The 15,133-nt window shown below is 38.8% G+C and overlaps 1 protein-coding gene across 1 annotated transcript; it reads left to right on the top strand.

Annotated features, from left to right (window-relative positions):
• The first annotated feature begins 10,930 nt into the window (after window positions 1-10,930).
• LOC133818319 (heavy metal-associated isoprenylated plant protein 16) lies at window positions 10,931-12,127 on the top strand. The gene is made up of 3 exons (XM_062251104.1): window positions 10,931-11,089; window positions 11,170-11,248; window positions 11,362-12,127. The coding sequence occupies exons 1-3, from the start codon at window positions 11,084-11,086 to the stop codon at window positions 11,691-11,693; spliced, it is 417 nt and encodes a 138-aa protein (XP_062107088.1). The 5' UTR covers window positions 10,931-11,083; the 3' UTR covers window positions 11,694-12,127.
• The last annotated feature ends 3,006 nt before the right edge of the window (window positions 12,128-15,133 follow it).

Here is a 15,133-nt window from a genome sequence, read left to right as displayed (position 1 = left end):
CCTCTTCAAGGTCCTCGATGGGTCCCACTTCTTCTTCAAAATCCCCAAAGCCAGGATCTAAGTCTCTATCCTCACTTTGGGCAACACCCTGTTTGGTGAGATTATCACCAGAGCGGGCTTGAACATCAGTTGCCATTTGCAACTCTTTCCCGTTGGCATCTCTCGATACACTTTTCTTTGCCTTGGTGATCGAGGCATTGTAGCATTCCCTCGCTTCCCTTTGGTTTCCCAACACGCATCCTATCCCTGCGTCCGTTGGGAATTTCATGGCGAGGTGCCATATAGAAGTGACGACTTGAAGGTCGACTAGAATTGGTCTCCCTATCACAACATTGTACGCTGAAGGACAATCAACTACTATAAAGGTAGTGAGTAATGTCCTGTTAACAGGCGCAGTGCCTGCTGTGACTAGGAGTCTAATTGACCCTACTGGGTCGAGCCCTTCTCTGGAAAAACCATAAATGGTTTGGTTGCACGGCTCTAGATCCTTTATGGAAAATTTCATCCTTTCCAGCGAGGACTTATATAGGATGTTGACCGAACTTCCTGTATCGACCAACACCCTTTTCACCATCATATTCACGATTTGCACATCCACGACCAGCGAATCGGAGTGTGGGAATCACACATGCTGGGCGACGTCGTCAGAGAAAGTGATCAGTTCCTCCTCTGTTCGAGCCTTTTTTGGTGCACGATCCTCGACACTCATCATCTCGATGTCCTAGTCGTGGCATAGGGTTCGAGCATATTGTTCCCTCGCTTTTCCACTATCTCCTGCAAGATGTGGGCCTCCACAGATGGTGAGTAGGGTACCTGCCATGAGAGCTGGCTGTAAAGGTGGTGAGCGTTGGCGTGCAAGCGCCGACTCGTTGCCACCTTGAGCCTCTCACCGAGAACCTTTCGCGGCTCGTACATATCTTCTTAAATGTCCCTGTCTTATCAGGAACTATTTCGTCCTTCAGCTGGTTACACTCATTGGTGTCATGCCCATAGTCATTATGATAACGACATAACTTTGTTGAATCTCTCTTGGAGATATCTTTTCTTATTGGTGCAGGTCGCTTATAGGGCACACTCGAGCTGGTCGCCTGGTAAACCTCGGCTCGGCTTTCAACAAGGGCGGTGTAATTGGTGAATTTTGGTTTGTACCGATTACCTTTGGGGGGCTTGCTCTCGGAGGTCGAGGGTTCGTTGCTCGCCCTCTTTCCACCATTCTTACCATTGCCATTCCCGTTGCCTTTGTCGTTGCCATTGGGCTTAGACCCGTTGACGGCTTTGGTGGGTTCTTCCTTGGGCCCCTTGTCTTTTGCTGGCGATTTTCCTTCGTTGGCAATCGCGTCTTCAAGCTTGATGTATTGATCAACCCGATCTAAAAACTCTTGGGTAATTTTAACCCCATGCTTCCTGAGGCTACTCTAGAGGGGAGAATTCCAGGCTGACTTGCTAGCTAAGAGCGCTAACAAGTGCCGCACGTTCCGTCAATTCAAGTATTGAAGTTGGCGGCCCGTGACAGTTGGTATCAGAGCTAAGTTTGAGAAAGCTTGGTGACCCTGCAGGATGGTGAGCAACACTCAAAGGATTGAAGCGCTGGAGAGGCGCGTTGGAGAGCTAGATGGCCTGGACGAAAGAGTCAGGGATCTTGGCTCTGTTAGGCTAGAACCGGAGACGACTAACGCACTAAATCGCGTGGCTGTGTTGGAGCGGGATACGACCAATCTACTAGCCTGCATAACGGAAATTGAGCGGAGGGAAAACCTTTCAAGCACATCCAATAGTCCTCAAAGGGAGGAACGTATTGAGGCAGTGGAACGAGCAGTGAAGGACCTACAAGAAGCATTAAATGACCTCTTAGAGAATTGTAGGGGGTCAGTTGAGGCAATGAAGGATGAGATGTTGGAGATGAACACCAAGTTGAACCTCACCATGAGGGCAGTTGGGAATCAGCCTACAACTGGACCCATCGGCATGGAATATGGGAGAGTAAAATTCCCTGAGCCGAGGCCCTACGGTGGGGCTAGAGACGTGAAGGACTTAGAGAACTTCCTCTTTGATATGGAGCATTACTTCAGAGCCGTGAGAGCTGAATCAGAAGATGGCAAGGTCGCCATGGCAACGATGTACTTGTCTGCAGATGCCAAAGTGTGGTGGAGGACGAAGTACGACGATATTCAGAACGACAGATGCACCATAACAACGTGGGAAGATTTGAAGAGAGAGTTAAAGATGCAGTTTCTCCCTGAGAATGTTGCCTACATAGCTCGATGCCTTTTGAGAGAGTTGAAGCACACCGAAACAATCCGAGAATACGTGAAGAAATTCTCTGGGTTGATGTTGGTTATCAAAGACATGTCCGAAGAGGACAAACTCTTCACATTCTTAGAAGGTCTAAAGCCTTGGGCAAAGCAAGAGCTCGAGAGACAACGAGTGGCTGACCTAGCCACTGCTCAAGCTGCTGCCGAACGACTGACTGATTACTCATCAGGGAACATTCAATCCAAGAAGACCAATCCGTCGACTAGTGGAAGTAATGTTGGGAGTAAAAAGTTTGGGAAGTCTTGGCAAAGCAAGAGTGGGGGAGGAGAGAAAAGGAGTGTGGAGTCTAACTCTCCTAGCAAAGGTAGTAACCTCCCGTTCAAGAAGCCTCTTACATGTTGGATCTGTACCGGACCTCATAAGTCGACAGAGTGTCCTCACAAATCCAAGATGAGTGCCCTTCGGGCATCATTTTCCCAAGGGGAATAAACCAACGAAGAGGAGGAGGAGGAGTATACGCACATGGGTGCCCTCCGGATGCTGAATGCTCTCAAGAAACAAGATGCGCAAGTGAAGAAGACCCTTGGAAAGGGACTAATGTATGTGGACGCCACTCTAAATGGTAAAATGGCTGGAAGTGTGATGATCGACACGAGCACCACTCACAACTTCATTTCAGAGATCGAAGTTAAACGGTTGGGACTGAAATGGGAGAAGGATCATGGCCGCATGAAAGCGGTTAACTCAGAAGCCTTGGCCACAACCGGCGTGGCTAAAAAGGTGAACATGAAGATCGGCTCGTGGGAGGGGCAGACTGACTTGGTGGTTGTGCGAATGGACGAATTTGATGTGATATTGGGTATGGAATTCCTTACGGAAAAGGGAGCCATTCCCATCCCAACTACGGGAAGCTTACTCATAATGGGGGAGACACCTGCAGTGGTGCCTGCTAAAGTAGAGCAGCCCCCAGAAACCAAGTTGATGTCAGCCTTACAATTGAAGAAGGGCGTGAGAAGACAAGAGCCCACGTATATTATCCTACCCACAGTATACGAGGATACAGTGGATGAAGTCATCCCACCAGAAATTCGAATGGTCTTGAAGAAGTATGGGGATGTTATGCCAGATCAACTCCCCAGAGCCTTACCACCTAGAAGAGGGATTGATCACCAAATTGAGCTGGTACCAGGAGCCAAACCACCTGCAAAGGCGGCCTATAGGACGGCACCCCCTGAACTAGTAGAGCTGAGGAATCAGTTGAAGGATTTACTAGAGGCAGGCTTCATCAGACCATCGAAGGCACCATATGGTGCGCCCGTGCTATTTCAGAAGAAGCACGACGGGAGCTTGAGACTATGTATTGATTATCGGGCTCTCAATAAGGTGACAGTGCGTAATATGTATCCCATCCCCTTGATCGCCGACTTATTCGACCAGTTGAGTGGAGCAAAATTCTTTAGGAAATTGGACTTGAGATCAGGCTACTATCAAGTGCGGATAACAGAAGGAGATGAGCCGAAGACAACGTGTGTGACTCGATATGGAGCATACGAGTTCCGAGTCATGTCGTTTGGGTTGACAAACGCACCAGCCACATTCTGTACGTTGATGAACCAAGTTTTCCAGGAATACCTAGACAAGTTCGTGGTAGTCTACTTGGATGACATTGTGGTCTATAGCTCCACAATAGAAGAACATCAACGATACTTATCTCAAGTGTTTCAGAAATTGAGAGAGAACCAACTCTATGTGAAGTGAGAAAAGTGCTCCTTCGCACAAGAGAGAATCAAGTTCCAAGGCCACATAGTAGAATGTGGTCGGATCTGTATGGATCTAGAGAAGGTGCGGGCCATTCAAGAATGGAAGGCCCCCACCAATTTGAAGGAATTACGCTCTTTCCTTGGTTTAGCCAACTATTATCGAAGATTTGTGGAGGGCTATTTAAGAAGGGCGGCACCCTTGACCGAGTTGTTGAAGAAGGGTGTAACTTGGACGTGGACCGATAGGTATGTCGAAGCATTTAAGAGTCTGAAGGAAGCCATGATGCGAGATCCTGTCCTCGCCTTACCAGATGTTGGTAGGCCCTTCGAAGTGCAGACAGACGCATCTGATTATGCTTTGGGAGGGGTGCTTGTACAAGAGGGCCACCCCGTAGCTTATGAAAGCCGCAAACTCACGGAGGTAGAGAGGCGGTACACCGCACAAGAGAAGGAGCTTCTCGCAGTAATTCATTGTCTACGAGTGTGGAGGCACTACTTGTTGGGGTCGAAGTTTGTGGTGAAAACAGATAATGTCGCGGTGAGTCATTTCCTCACCCAGCCAAAGCTTACCCCTAAACAAGCACGATGGCAGGAGTTCATAGCAGAATTTGACTTTCATTTCGAACACAAGGCGGGCCGTCTGAACTAGGCAGCTGATGCCCTGAGTCACAAAGCTGAGTTAGCGGCTCTAAAATTGCTAGCCAATTTGTCAGCTAGCATGGTGACCACTCCACTCCAAGAGCGCATTAAGGAGAACCTGGTGAAAGACCCGGTGGTGAAGACTGTTGACTGCGTTTTTAGCCAACGACGTGAGAACGTCAACTACGACAAGCCTTCAAGAGAATATAAACGACAACAGACGGTATAAACAAGAAAAATAAATAACACAGGAGATTTTTATAGTGGTTCAGCCCCGATTGTCGGTAATAGCCTAATCCACTTAGAGTTGTGATTTATAAACCTATACTCAAGATCAGATGGACTGAGCCAACTGAGTTTCTTCAGTACAGATTGTGAAAATACAAGAATTCTCCCTAATTTCAGCACTTTCTCTCTCTAGAAAGGAGACGCAGAAGAAGGACCCTCTCTCATCCCATAAGCTCTCTATTTATAAGCCTGGGATCCTCAAATGATATCCCCTTATGATCGGGATATTTTATTATATTTATTACATTTATATTACAAATAAACATTCAAAATTCGAAATGTAACGAACTCCCCATTTGTGGGAAGAATGAGAGATTCCCGCGTATGTTGTTGAAGTTGTGTCTGACTTAGTCTCCTCTAGCTAGTTGGTCCACCTCCTACTCACTACCCATGCAAGTGCTGGTTGAACATGCATGGTGGTAGGATATGCATGGTGGTAGGACATGTTTTTGGTGGGTTGAACGTGCATGGTGGTAGGAGATGCACTTCTCTCCTCTGACATGCACTCTCCTCTAGCATGCCATGTTCCTCCTTGAACCAATCTCCTTGGCTTCTCCTCGGACCAAGGTGGTCCGAGGCAACCTCCTTGGCACCTCACCTTGGACAACATTGAGACAACCTCACCTTAAACAACATTGAGGCAACCTCACCTTGAACAACATTGAGGCAACCTCACCTTGAACAACATTGAGGCAACCTCACCTTGGACAACATTGAGGCAACCTCACCTTGGACAACATTGAGGCAACCTCACCTTAGACAACATTGAGGCAACCTCCTTTAGCATCTCCCAAACATGTCCGATCGAACATTGTATAGACTTTCCTTATCAAAATCTAAGTCTCCATCCTCTTGCATGAGACTCCTCCTCCTTAGCTACTTACCTTGGACACGTTCGAGCCAACACTTAGGAAACCTTGGGAGGCTTGCCTCCTACACACCTTGGGGTCTCCTAAGACCACTTTCTCCTTGGGGTCTCCTAAGACCACTCCCTTTAGCTCTCCTAGAATGCATTTTCCAATTTTTGGGTATAACAAAGACCATCATGAATCTCGCAAAAGAGGGGAAGACTCGCCAATTTTGGGTAGAAGACAATCTTTTGTGGGCCAAGGGTGGCCGCTTATATGTTCCAAAGACGGGAGATTTGCGGAGGACACTAATGAGTGAGTGTCACGACACCTTGTGGGCGGGTCATCCAGGGTGGTAGAGAACTCATGCCCTATTGAAGCAGGGGTACTACTGGCCACAAATGCGCGACGATATCATGGAGTATACCAAGACCTGTCTCACCTGCCAGCAAGACAAAGTGGAGAGACACAAGACGCCAGGGTTGTTGGAACCTTTGTTAGTCCCAAGCCGACCATGGGAGAGTGTGTCACTTGACTTCATTACTAGTTTGCCGAAGACGAGAGACTTGAGTGCGATCTTGGTGATCGTGGACAGACTTTCAAAGTATGCAACCTTCATACCGGTGTTGAAATATTGCTCGGCAGAAGAGACAGCGAGACTTTTCTTCAAGTATGTAGTTAAGTATTGGGGAGTACCCCAAAATATAGTTAGTGACCGTGATGGAAGATTCACAGGGACCTTTTGGCCCGAGTTATTCAACCTTTTGGGGTCACAACTAAATATTTCCTCGAGCTACCATCCTTAGACAGATTGAAAGATTCAATGGGTTGCTGGAAGAGTACTTGCGGCATTTCGTCAGTGTCAACCAAAAGAATTGGCCGCAACTACTAGACATAGCTCAATTTTGTTTCAACTCTCAGAAGAGTTCTTCGTCAAACAAGAGCGCTTTTGAAGTTGTTAACGGTCAGCAACTGCTGTTACCCCACACAGTGGATGAGTATCGAGGAAGAAATCCGAGAGCCTTTAATTTCACGAAAGACTGGAAGAAAACCACCGAGATTGCCTGAGCCTATCTGGAGAAGGCATCAAAGAGAATGAAGAAGTGGGCAGATCAGAAGAGATGACCGGTGGAATTCAAAGCAGGCGACTTAGTGATTATCAAGCTGAGGCCCGAACAACTGAGATTCCGAGGGAATAAAGACATCAGACTCGTCCGCAAATACGAGGGTCCTGTTCCAGTCATCTCGAAAGTGGGCCTGACCTCCTACAAAGTCAGCTTACCATAATGGATGAAGATACACCCGGTCTTGCACGTCAGTAACCTCAAGCCGTATCATGAAGATCCAAAAGATCCAGCGCGCAACTAGTCTACCAGAGAAGGAGTCAGCGTCAAGCCACGAAGCAACAGAAAACCTGAAGAAATCCTAGCAGAGAGGATCGTGGTCGTGGACAGAAAGAAGAAGAAAGAGTTTCTGGTGAAGTGGAAAGGGCTCGGAGATGAAGAAATTTGCTGGGAAAGGGCGGAGGACTTGCACAAGCATACACAGAAGATTGAAGATCAACAAGGGGCAGGTTCGTAGAGGACGCCGAAGATTTAAGTGGGGGAGAGTGTGACGTGCTGCGTCATGACACACCTCCAAGGGGCCATTTTGTATGTATGAGCATGCCTTGGTGCTTGATCATTAGTCAAGTCTTGCACCAAGTAACCTCATGGGCAGGGGATGGCACTTTTGTAATTATGCATATGTCTCCTAGACAAAAATCATATATGTTCCTGGGAAGACTTCATTTCCTTAGAAAGCTCCTTAGGAGGGGGTGACCTGGTGACTTAAGGAAGCACCATGGTCACCAGCAAATAAGGGCTTAAGCTGTGTATTCCCTTGCCCTATCAAGGCCTTATATGAATAAAACGGTGCTTTGCCATGTCCCTTTGTGTATGCTTTCTTTACGGTCTATGTGTTGCTTGTTTGTTACCTTCGTTGGGCCATTGCGTGCCACTTGACTGTGTTGTATGCTCTGATTATTGTGTGGGATGTTGTCTCTGGATAGCTTGCCTCGTGCTTGCTCCCACTTCATAATTGCCCTTACTTGTATGAGACTAGTAACGTGACTAACCATTGAGTTTGCTTGTCGCAGGTGTGAATTCTAGGCTGACTTGCTAGCTAAGAGCGCTAACAAGTGCCGCACATTCCGTCAATTCGAGTATCGAAGTTGGCGGCCCGTGACAATTAGCAGGTCTGACACAATTTTAAGTACACAGTGTAACGCTCATGGATTAGGAGGGCGTTACACACTTTTATTAATGTTTCTATGTTAAAGTTGAAACCAATTTCACAGAGTTTTCGTACAATGATTTGTGCATGTCCAACAAATGACTAGGGTCCATGTAACGCCCTAGGTAGCCAAGACTATTACACTGTGTGATTATAAAGGTGCAAGACTTGCTAACCAAGTCGTTTAGTTGAAAATGTGTCACTAAAACCATTATTGAACTAGGGTTAAAATATTTTGGTCATAAAAGATACATTTCATTTAAATAAACATTTCATACATGGGATCCCAAAAAAATAGAGTTTAAAAGACAGTTTACAAAATTTCAGGGTTATATACAACTACGAGCCACTCTAAGGGCAAAATAGACATTTAAGGTTCTCTTGTCCCTGTCCATCCCTCAGGCGTGGTGGCTGAGCAGCTGACTATGTACATTTTGCTTCTAGAGCTCTCCAAATCAGGTCCAGCTTACCCTTGCATTTACTTGCACCATGTAGCACCCGTGAGCCAAGACCCAACAAGTAAACCATAACATCATAGCATGATCAATATCAATAATCAAATAATTCATTAAGCTCAACCATATATTCAGCAGTCCATAGCATTCACATAATCAGTAAATCCACAATCTAACATCCAGATATTCAACATATCATATTCATCAAACTAACATCAATAACCAGGGTCGACGCCCTCAGGTCGTACAATTATTATGTTCTCAAAAACATGGTATAAAACTTTCCATATGCTATTACAATCATGCTATTAAATTTCAAAGAATGTTAAAGTAACTAATAAGGAAGAATTAAGAATTTTAAAGTTGAACGATTATGATTACTTTTTTTTTTTTTTTGAAATCTTGAGACTACAAAAATAATTTATTACTAATACTTAAGATCATAGGAAAAATAATACATTAAAAACATTTAATGATGTGTCTAGAACGATATCGACAATAGTTCATTCTCGTCTTTTCTTTTCTCATTAGAAGACTTTGACTTTTATAGTCTTCTAATTTATTGGACGACTCAAACCACTCTATTTTAGAGATTGTCACTTTCTTTAATAATTAATTTAGTAATTGAAACAGTAGATGCATGTGAACAGAATGGTTAATACCAAAACCACAATATCTATTTCGATCAATTATATGTAGGACCAAATGTTTTCTAGTACCTGTCTGCATGGTAATACTAACATCTAATAATTATTTTGTTTAATGTTATATATATTGGCAGTTTGATGAAGGTGACCATAATATAAAGCTCATTATTTTACTTGAGCAAGAAAAAAAGAAAAGAAAAAGTCTCATTATTATAGGTAGAGTATAGTGATAGAGATAACCCGCGTTAGGAAGCTTTTGGCATGTTTGAAAAGTCAAATCTTGGTTTCCCGTATAATAGTCAACTATTCTTATTTTTTATTTTAGAAAATCTCTTATCTTTATATAGTTGTATTATATAAATGGTATATACATTTTCAAATACTATATATTACTGCAAAAATAAAATAAAAAATAAAAAAACCTACCGTAGCTCACTAAAAACAAATACAATCAAATTTCAAATATCCGAAAATAATACTTTTGGAGCAGTTAGTGAAATCAATCAATAAAAATAAGATTTTTAAAAAAATAAAAAATAAAAATACACAAAGCTAGTATTGGTTAGTTTGGAACAAGTCCCACTCTACTACTATGATGTGGACATTTTGATATTTTATAGATAATCAAACATGTGTTGACAAGATTGATGAATCATTTAGATAGTTTAAACATCAAACAAGTCCATAGTTTTCATTATTTTCCCTTTGTTTATTTATCCACTTACGAGCTTGTTTTTTGTTAACATTGATTTAGTGAATCTTGCTTCAAACCATATAATAGATATTGGAGGATAGTATGTAATTAACTAGATGATATAGCTACTTTTTCAAATATATGTATATATAATGTATTAAGTAATACGAATGATATTTTATAGACATAGTTATATATATTTGAATGATTTTTTTAATTCTGTATTCGCTAATATAACTATACCATATAGCTAGTTAAATTCACAATAATATTGTAATGGTAGTTTAAAGTCTAGTATAATAGACTCGTATTATATAACTCAGTAACAGTTTTGTACAAAATTGGGGGATGAGGTATAATGATACTGATTGCTGCTAAAACATTTTTTTTATCAAGTTGCGTAATATAATATGAACATTAGTACGATTTGGGGAATATCATATTACCAACGCTTTAAACCACACGCCGCCCACTTTAAATTTTGCTTTATACAATTTTTCCATCCTTCGTATTTTTATATCTTCACTATTTTTTTTTTAATTTACTTTTTTAATATGTAACAAATTGTTACTGTGGGGTAACATTGTTTTTCCCTTAAGATTTTCAAGTCAATATTTTAGGCCATGTTTAAAAGGAAAAAAGATCAAGCAGGCTTGAATGAATTGTGAGTAGAGGGTTTATTATATAGGAAAATGAAAAGAAAAGAGAAAGATAATATTCTATTATTGTATTTAAAATGAAGAGAAGTTAAAAAAATAAGAAAATCGTCGCTTGATTAACAAGAGGAACTTGGTTGTGACACCTAAAAAAACTCTCCTGATCAAATATCAATATCAACTTCAAAATTAAAATTGAAGACTAAAATTCATCTAAATTCTTCTTGGTCCCTATTATTATTGTTATTTTTACATTCCTAGAAACGACGTACGTACGTAGGTGCATAAACAAGGATGTCTCACCAAGCATTAACTCGTTTTCTGGTGGGGTGGAGTAAGTACAACTTTTTCTCAAGCCTCCCAAGCAAGTCAAAACAAGAAGCTCTTTACGCTCGACTCTATAAATTAGATACAAAACTCTTGCATAAAGCTTAACCATTTTAGTCAGTATCAACAAAGAAAAGCTCTCCTTTGCTCTCGTCTCTTTCCCCCTCCCAACTTCTCATATTAATATTCCTCAAAACAACCACATTAGATTTCATTTCTCTCTAACCAACAACGTCATCACCATGAAGGTACCAACCGAATTACATACTCATAATTCCAACTCTTTCATTCATATCAAGTTTCTCATCTTATTCATTCACTTTTGCAGCAAAAGGTAGTCATCAAGGTTGCACTAAACGACCAGAAGTGTCGCACCAAAGCCATTAAGACTGCAGTTGGGATTGATGGTAATAAGACAACAACTTCTTTTTAAAATGCTCAAGTTATATTATGTATTTCTCCTGTATACAAAAGAAATTAAAGTGAAGAGAAACTGGTTTGTGTTATTTGATTGATGCAGGAGTAATACAAGCAACACTTCAGCAAGAGAAGAACCAAATAGAGGTAACAGGAGATGACATCGACGTCGTTTTGCTGACCACTCTGCTCCGAAAGTGCTTGAAATACGCAGAAGTGGTGAGCGTGAGTCCCATCGACAAAGAGGCAGAGGAGAAGAAGAAGAAGGAAGAAGAGGAAAAGAAGAAGAAGGAGGAAGAGGAAAAGAAGAACGCTAATAAGTTCATTTATTATCCTTACTCAAGCTCTGGATCGTGTTGCGAAATGCCCCAGCCTGGATACGTCTCCTACAGCATACCCTACCAGGAACCCTCCGCCCCTTGCTCCATTATGTAATTTCATTCAACACATTCAGACAGATCCAAAGCGACAAGGGACAGCACAAAAGGGTTGTACCAATTTATCATTTACATCTGAGGTTGGACGGCTTATAATTGATACAGCTTCAGTAAGCCTATGTGTTTGATTAAATGCCGAGCTCGAGCTCGAGCTCGAGCTCAACATTAAAAGGGACTTCGGTATTTATATTCAAATTCACGGATGTACTAAGTAAGCTGTTTGAATCTTTCCGGCCGGCCTCAGTGATCGAGTTTTTGTTGGATTTCTCTCACTCTCTTTCTTTTTCTCTTTTTGGTTTCTTTGGTAAAAAAGTATATTAGTAATCAGAACAGAGCTGTATAATTGTATTCAATATCAAATTTATACGAACAGAGGATGAGATTTGTATTATGGAAATTGAATAATTTAAAATATATATTGATTGGTATTTACTCGATACATTTATAAAAATATATCTATATACATGGAACCGCGGTGGTATTCTTCTTTTTTTTTTTTTTACGGTAGATCATTCTTCTATTTTTGTTATATAAATTAGTTGTAACCTAATTTTCTTTTTTTATATATTTTGTGGCAAACGATATTTTTGAAATTTTAGAAAATTTTAAATAATTTAGCATTTAAAAAAGAGTTTCAAATAGTTTACTTTACACGTGTATAAAAAAAACATGCGTGCATAAATTTATTCGAATGAGGATTTTAAATCCCTAAATTATTCCTAATTTATTAAAAATTTGCATAGTATTCTAAATTATTACAATATAGACTGTGATATCTCTTCTATATAAAAAGTGTGTAGATAACATAAATTATAGTTTTAACGGTTTGTTTTGTTAATATTAGCGGAATATTTTAAATATTTAATGAAATATACTTCTAAAACTAACTAAAAATACATATTTATTAATTATAATAATATAAATTCAAATATTATAAAATATCATTTTTATATTAATATTTAATATTAATACAAGCGACATATATAATAATTATAGGGAAATTCACAAAATTACCTAAATTTTTTAAAATATATATACTAAAAATACAGAATTGGTAAAAATTACAAAAATACAAAGTTTTTTTTTTATAAACAAAGTTTACAAATTTATCACAATACAGTTTTTTTTTTTTTTTTTTTTGTAACCAAAGTTTACAAATTTGCAGTTAAAATTTACAAGTATGTAACCATATATTACAATTTTGTAAACAACATTTACAGACTAACTAGAAAATTGTAACAGACGATTACAGAACCGTAATAAACTGTTATTCATAGTTTAGTAATTTTTGTAAAATTTTGTATTTTTCAATTTTTTTTTAAATTTGTAGTGTTAGGTGTAATTTTTTCATAATTATATTTATATAAATTTAAATTCAAATTCAAATTCAAATGTTATAAAATATGATTATTATTATTATAATATATAATACAAGTAGATATTTAATAATCATATTAATATAAATTTAAATGTTATAAAATATTATTATGATAATAATATATAATCTTAATTTTTACTAATTATATTATTATGAATTCAAATATTATAAAATATTATTATAATAATAATAATATTTAATACAAAAATAGATAGTTAATACTTATATTAATATAAATTTAAATATTATAAAATATCATTATAATACTATATAATACATAATTTTTAGTTTTATTAAAAAAATTATCATTTATGTTTAAAAAATTTATCATATTATATATATATAAAAAATTAAAAACAATATTTTTGATTAATTTTTTATTTAATATGTTTATGTTATTGTTTTATATATAATATGATTTATTTATTTAAAATTTATATAACAATAATATAAATTTAATAAATATAATTAATAAATTTTATAAATAAAACTAAATAAAAATGATCGTTGCTTCTATCAAGTAAAATAAAAAAAAATACGATTCATTAACGACTCTTTTGGTAAAATGTGAAATGGTTACAAAGGATGAGGATCGTGGTATGTCCCTATCTCTCTCTACTATTCTCGGTTTTTAAATATTCTAGTTGAGACTTAGTCAAAAAGTCAAAAGTTCTTAACAAGCGATTCTTATTAAATAGCAAGTCCTTAGCCAAAACCAAGTCAACTCAAACTCTTTAATAAATTAAGGAATAAGGGGGGAAAAAACTAGTTAGAAGGACTAGGACTCTAGGAGTTTTATAAAAATTCTACCGTGTCCTTAAAATAATATGTCTGCCACCTGACGTTTACTCTCGTGATAATGTTGTCTCACTGACTCGTTAATAAAAATACTAATAATAATAATTTAAGTCAACCCTTCCATCTGCTCGAAATCATTATCCTAAACATATAAATAAAAATATTGTTTCAAAACCCAAATACTCCAATCTCATATAAGTCTGATAAGATGTGGCAACAAACTCAAACAGATAATGCTTAAATTTTAGATATTATGCAAATTCACTTTGATATTTAAATCAATCAGGTAATGTCGCATTACAAAACGAGTGTCTAAGAACGGATGAGATCTCTGTCCCAAGTTCTTGTCCAATTATATTATTATGTGGGATAATGCTACGTATATAAGACATGAATATACAATTTTAGGGGCTAGAAAAATAATTGGACAAGAACTTGGGACAGAGATCTCACCGGTTCTTAGACGCTCGTTTTGTAATGTGACATTACCTGATTGATTTAAATATTAAATAATTGTTATATTTGTGAGAAATATCAAAGTGAATTTACATAAAATAATTTTGAATGAATATAAATTTTGTCTCTGTCAAGATTGGTAAAATGTGTTTCTTGATCTTTTTCATTTACCTTTAGGTAATATATATATACAATATTACAAGCTAAAGTCTGCTTACAACTATGTATGTATCCTATAATTATGGCTATATTATGGCTATTATCTCATTGACCAAATCATAAAGAGATACACAGAATATACATATTCTAAAAATAGAAAATTATTGTGATATTCTAATATAATCTTAATACCCCCCTCAAGTTAGAGTGTGGAGATCACAAATGCCCAACTTGCCAAGTAGATACAAAAACTTGTGTTTGCCAAGGGCCTTGGTGAAGATGTCGGCAAGCTGATCATCAGTAGACACATGATACGTAGAAATAATACCATCACGAATGGCATCACGCACATAATGACAATCAACTTCAATATGCTTGGTACGCTCATGAAAGACAGGATTTTGAGCAATGTAGAGGGCCGATTGACTATCACAATATAAGTGCATGGCTGGCGAATGTGGGACACCCAAACTTGCAAGCAAAGCTTTGAGCCACTTCAACTCGGAAGTGACAGCGGCCATGGAACGATACTCAGCCTCAGCAGAAGACCGGGACACTGTATGTTGTTTCGTGGTCTTCTAGGAAATCGGAGAAGAGCCAAGAAACACTATCCAACCAGTAAGAGACCGTCTAGTCAAAGGACACGT

Source organism: Humulus lupulus, chromosome 2 (genome assembly GCF_963169125.1).
Source record: "Humulus lupulus chromosome 2, drHumLupu1.1, whole genome shotgun sequence".
Lineage (NCBI taxonomy): Eukaryota > Viridiplantae > Streptophyta > Magnoliopsida > Rosales > Cannabaceae > Humulus > Humulus lupulus.
The sequence above is the reverse complement of the archived record's forward strand: the minus strand, read 5'-3'. Positions and strand labels throughout refer to the sequence as shown.

What these genes read in the sequence shown, in the direction of transcription:
- LOC133818319 (XM_062251104.1), top strand. An exon ending in GACTGCAGTTGGGATTGATG is followed by an intron (nt 11,249 to 11,361) that starts GTAATAAGACAA and finishes TGATTGATGCAG; the next exon opens with GAGTAATACAAGCAACACTT.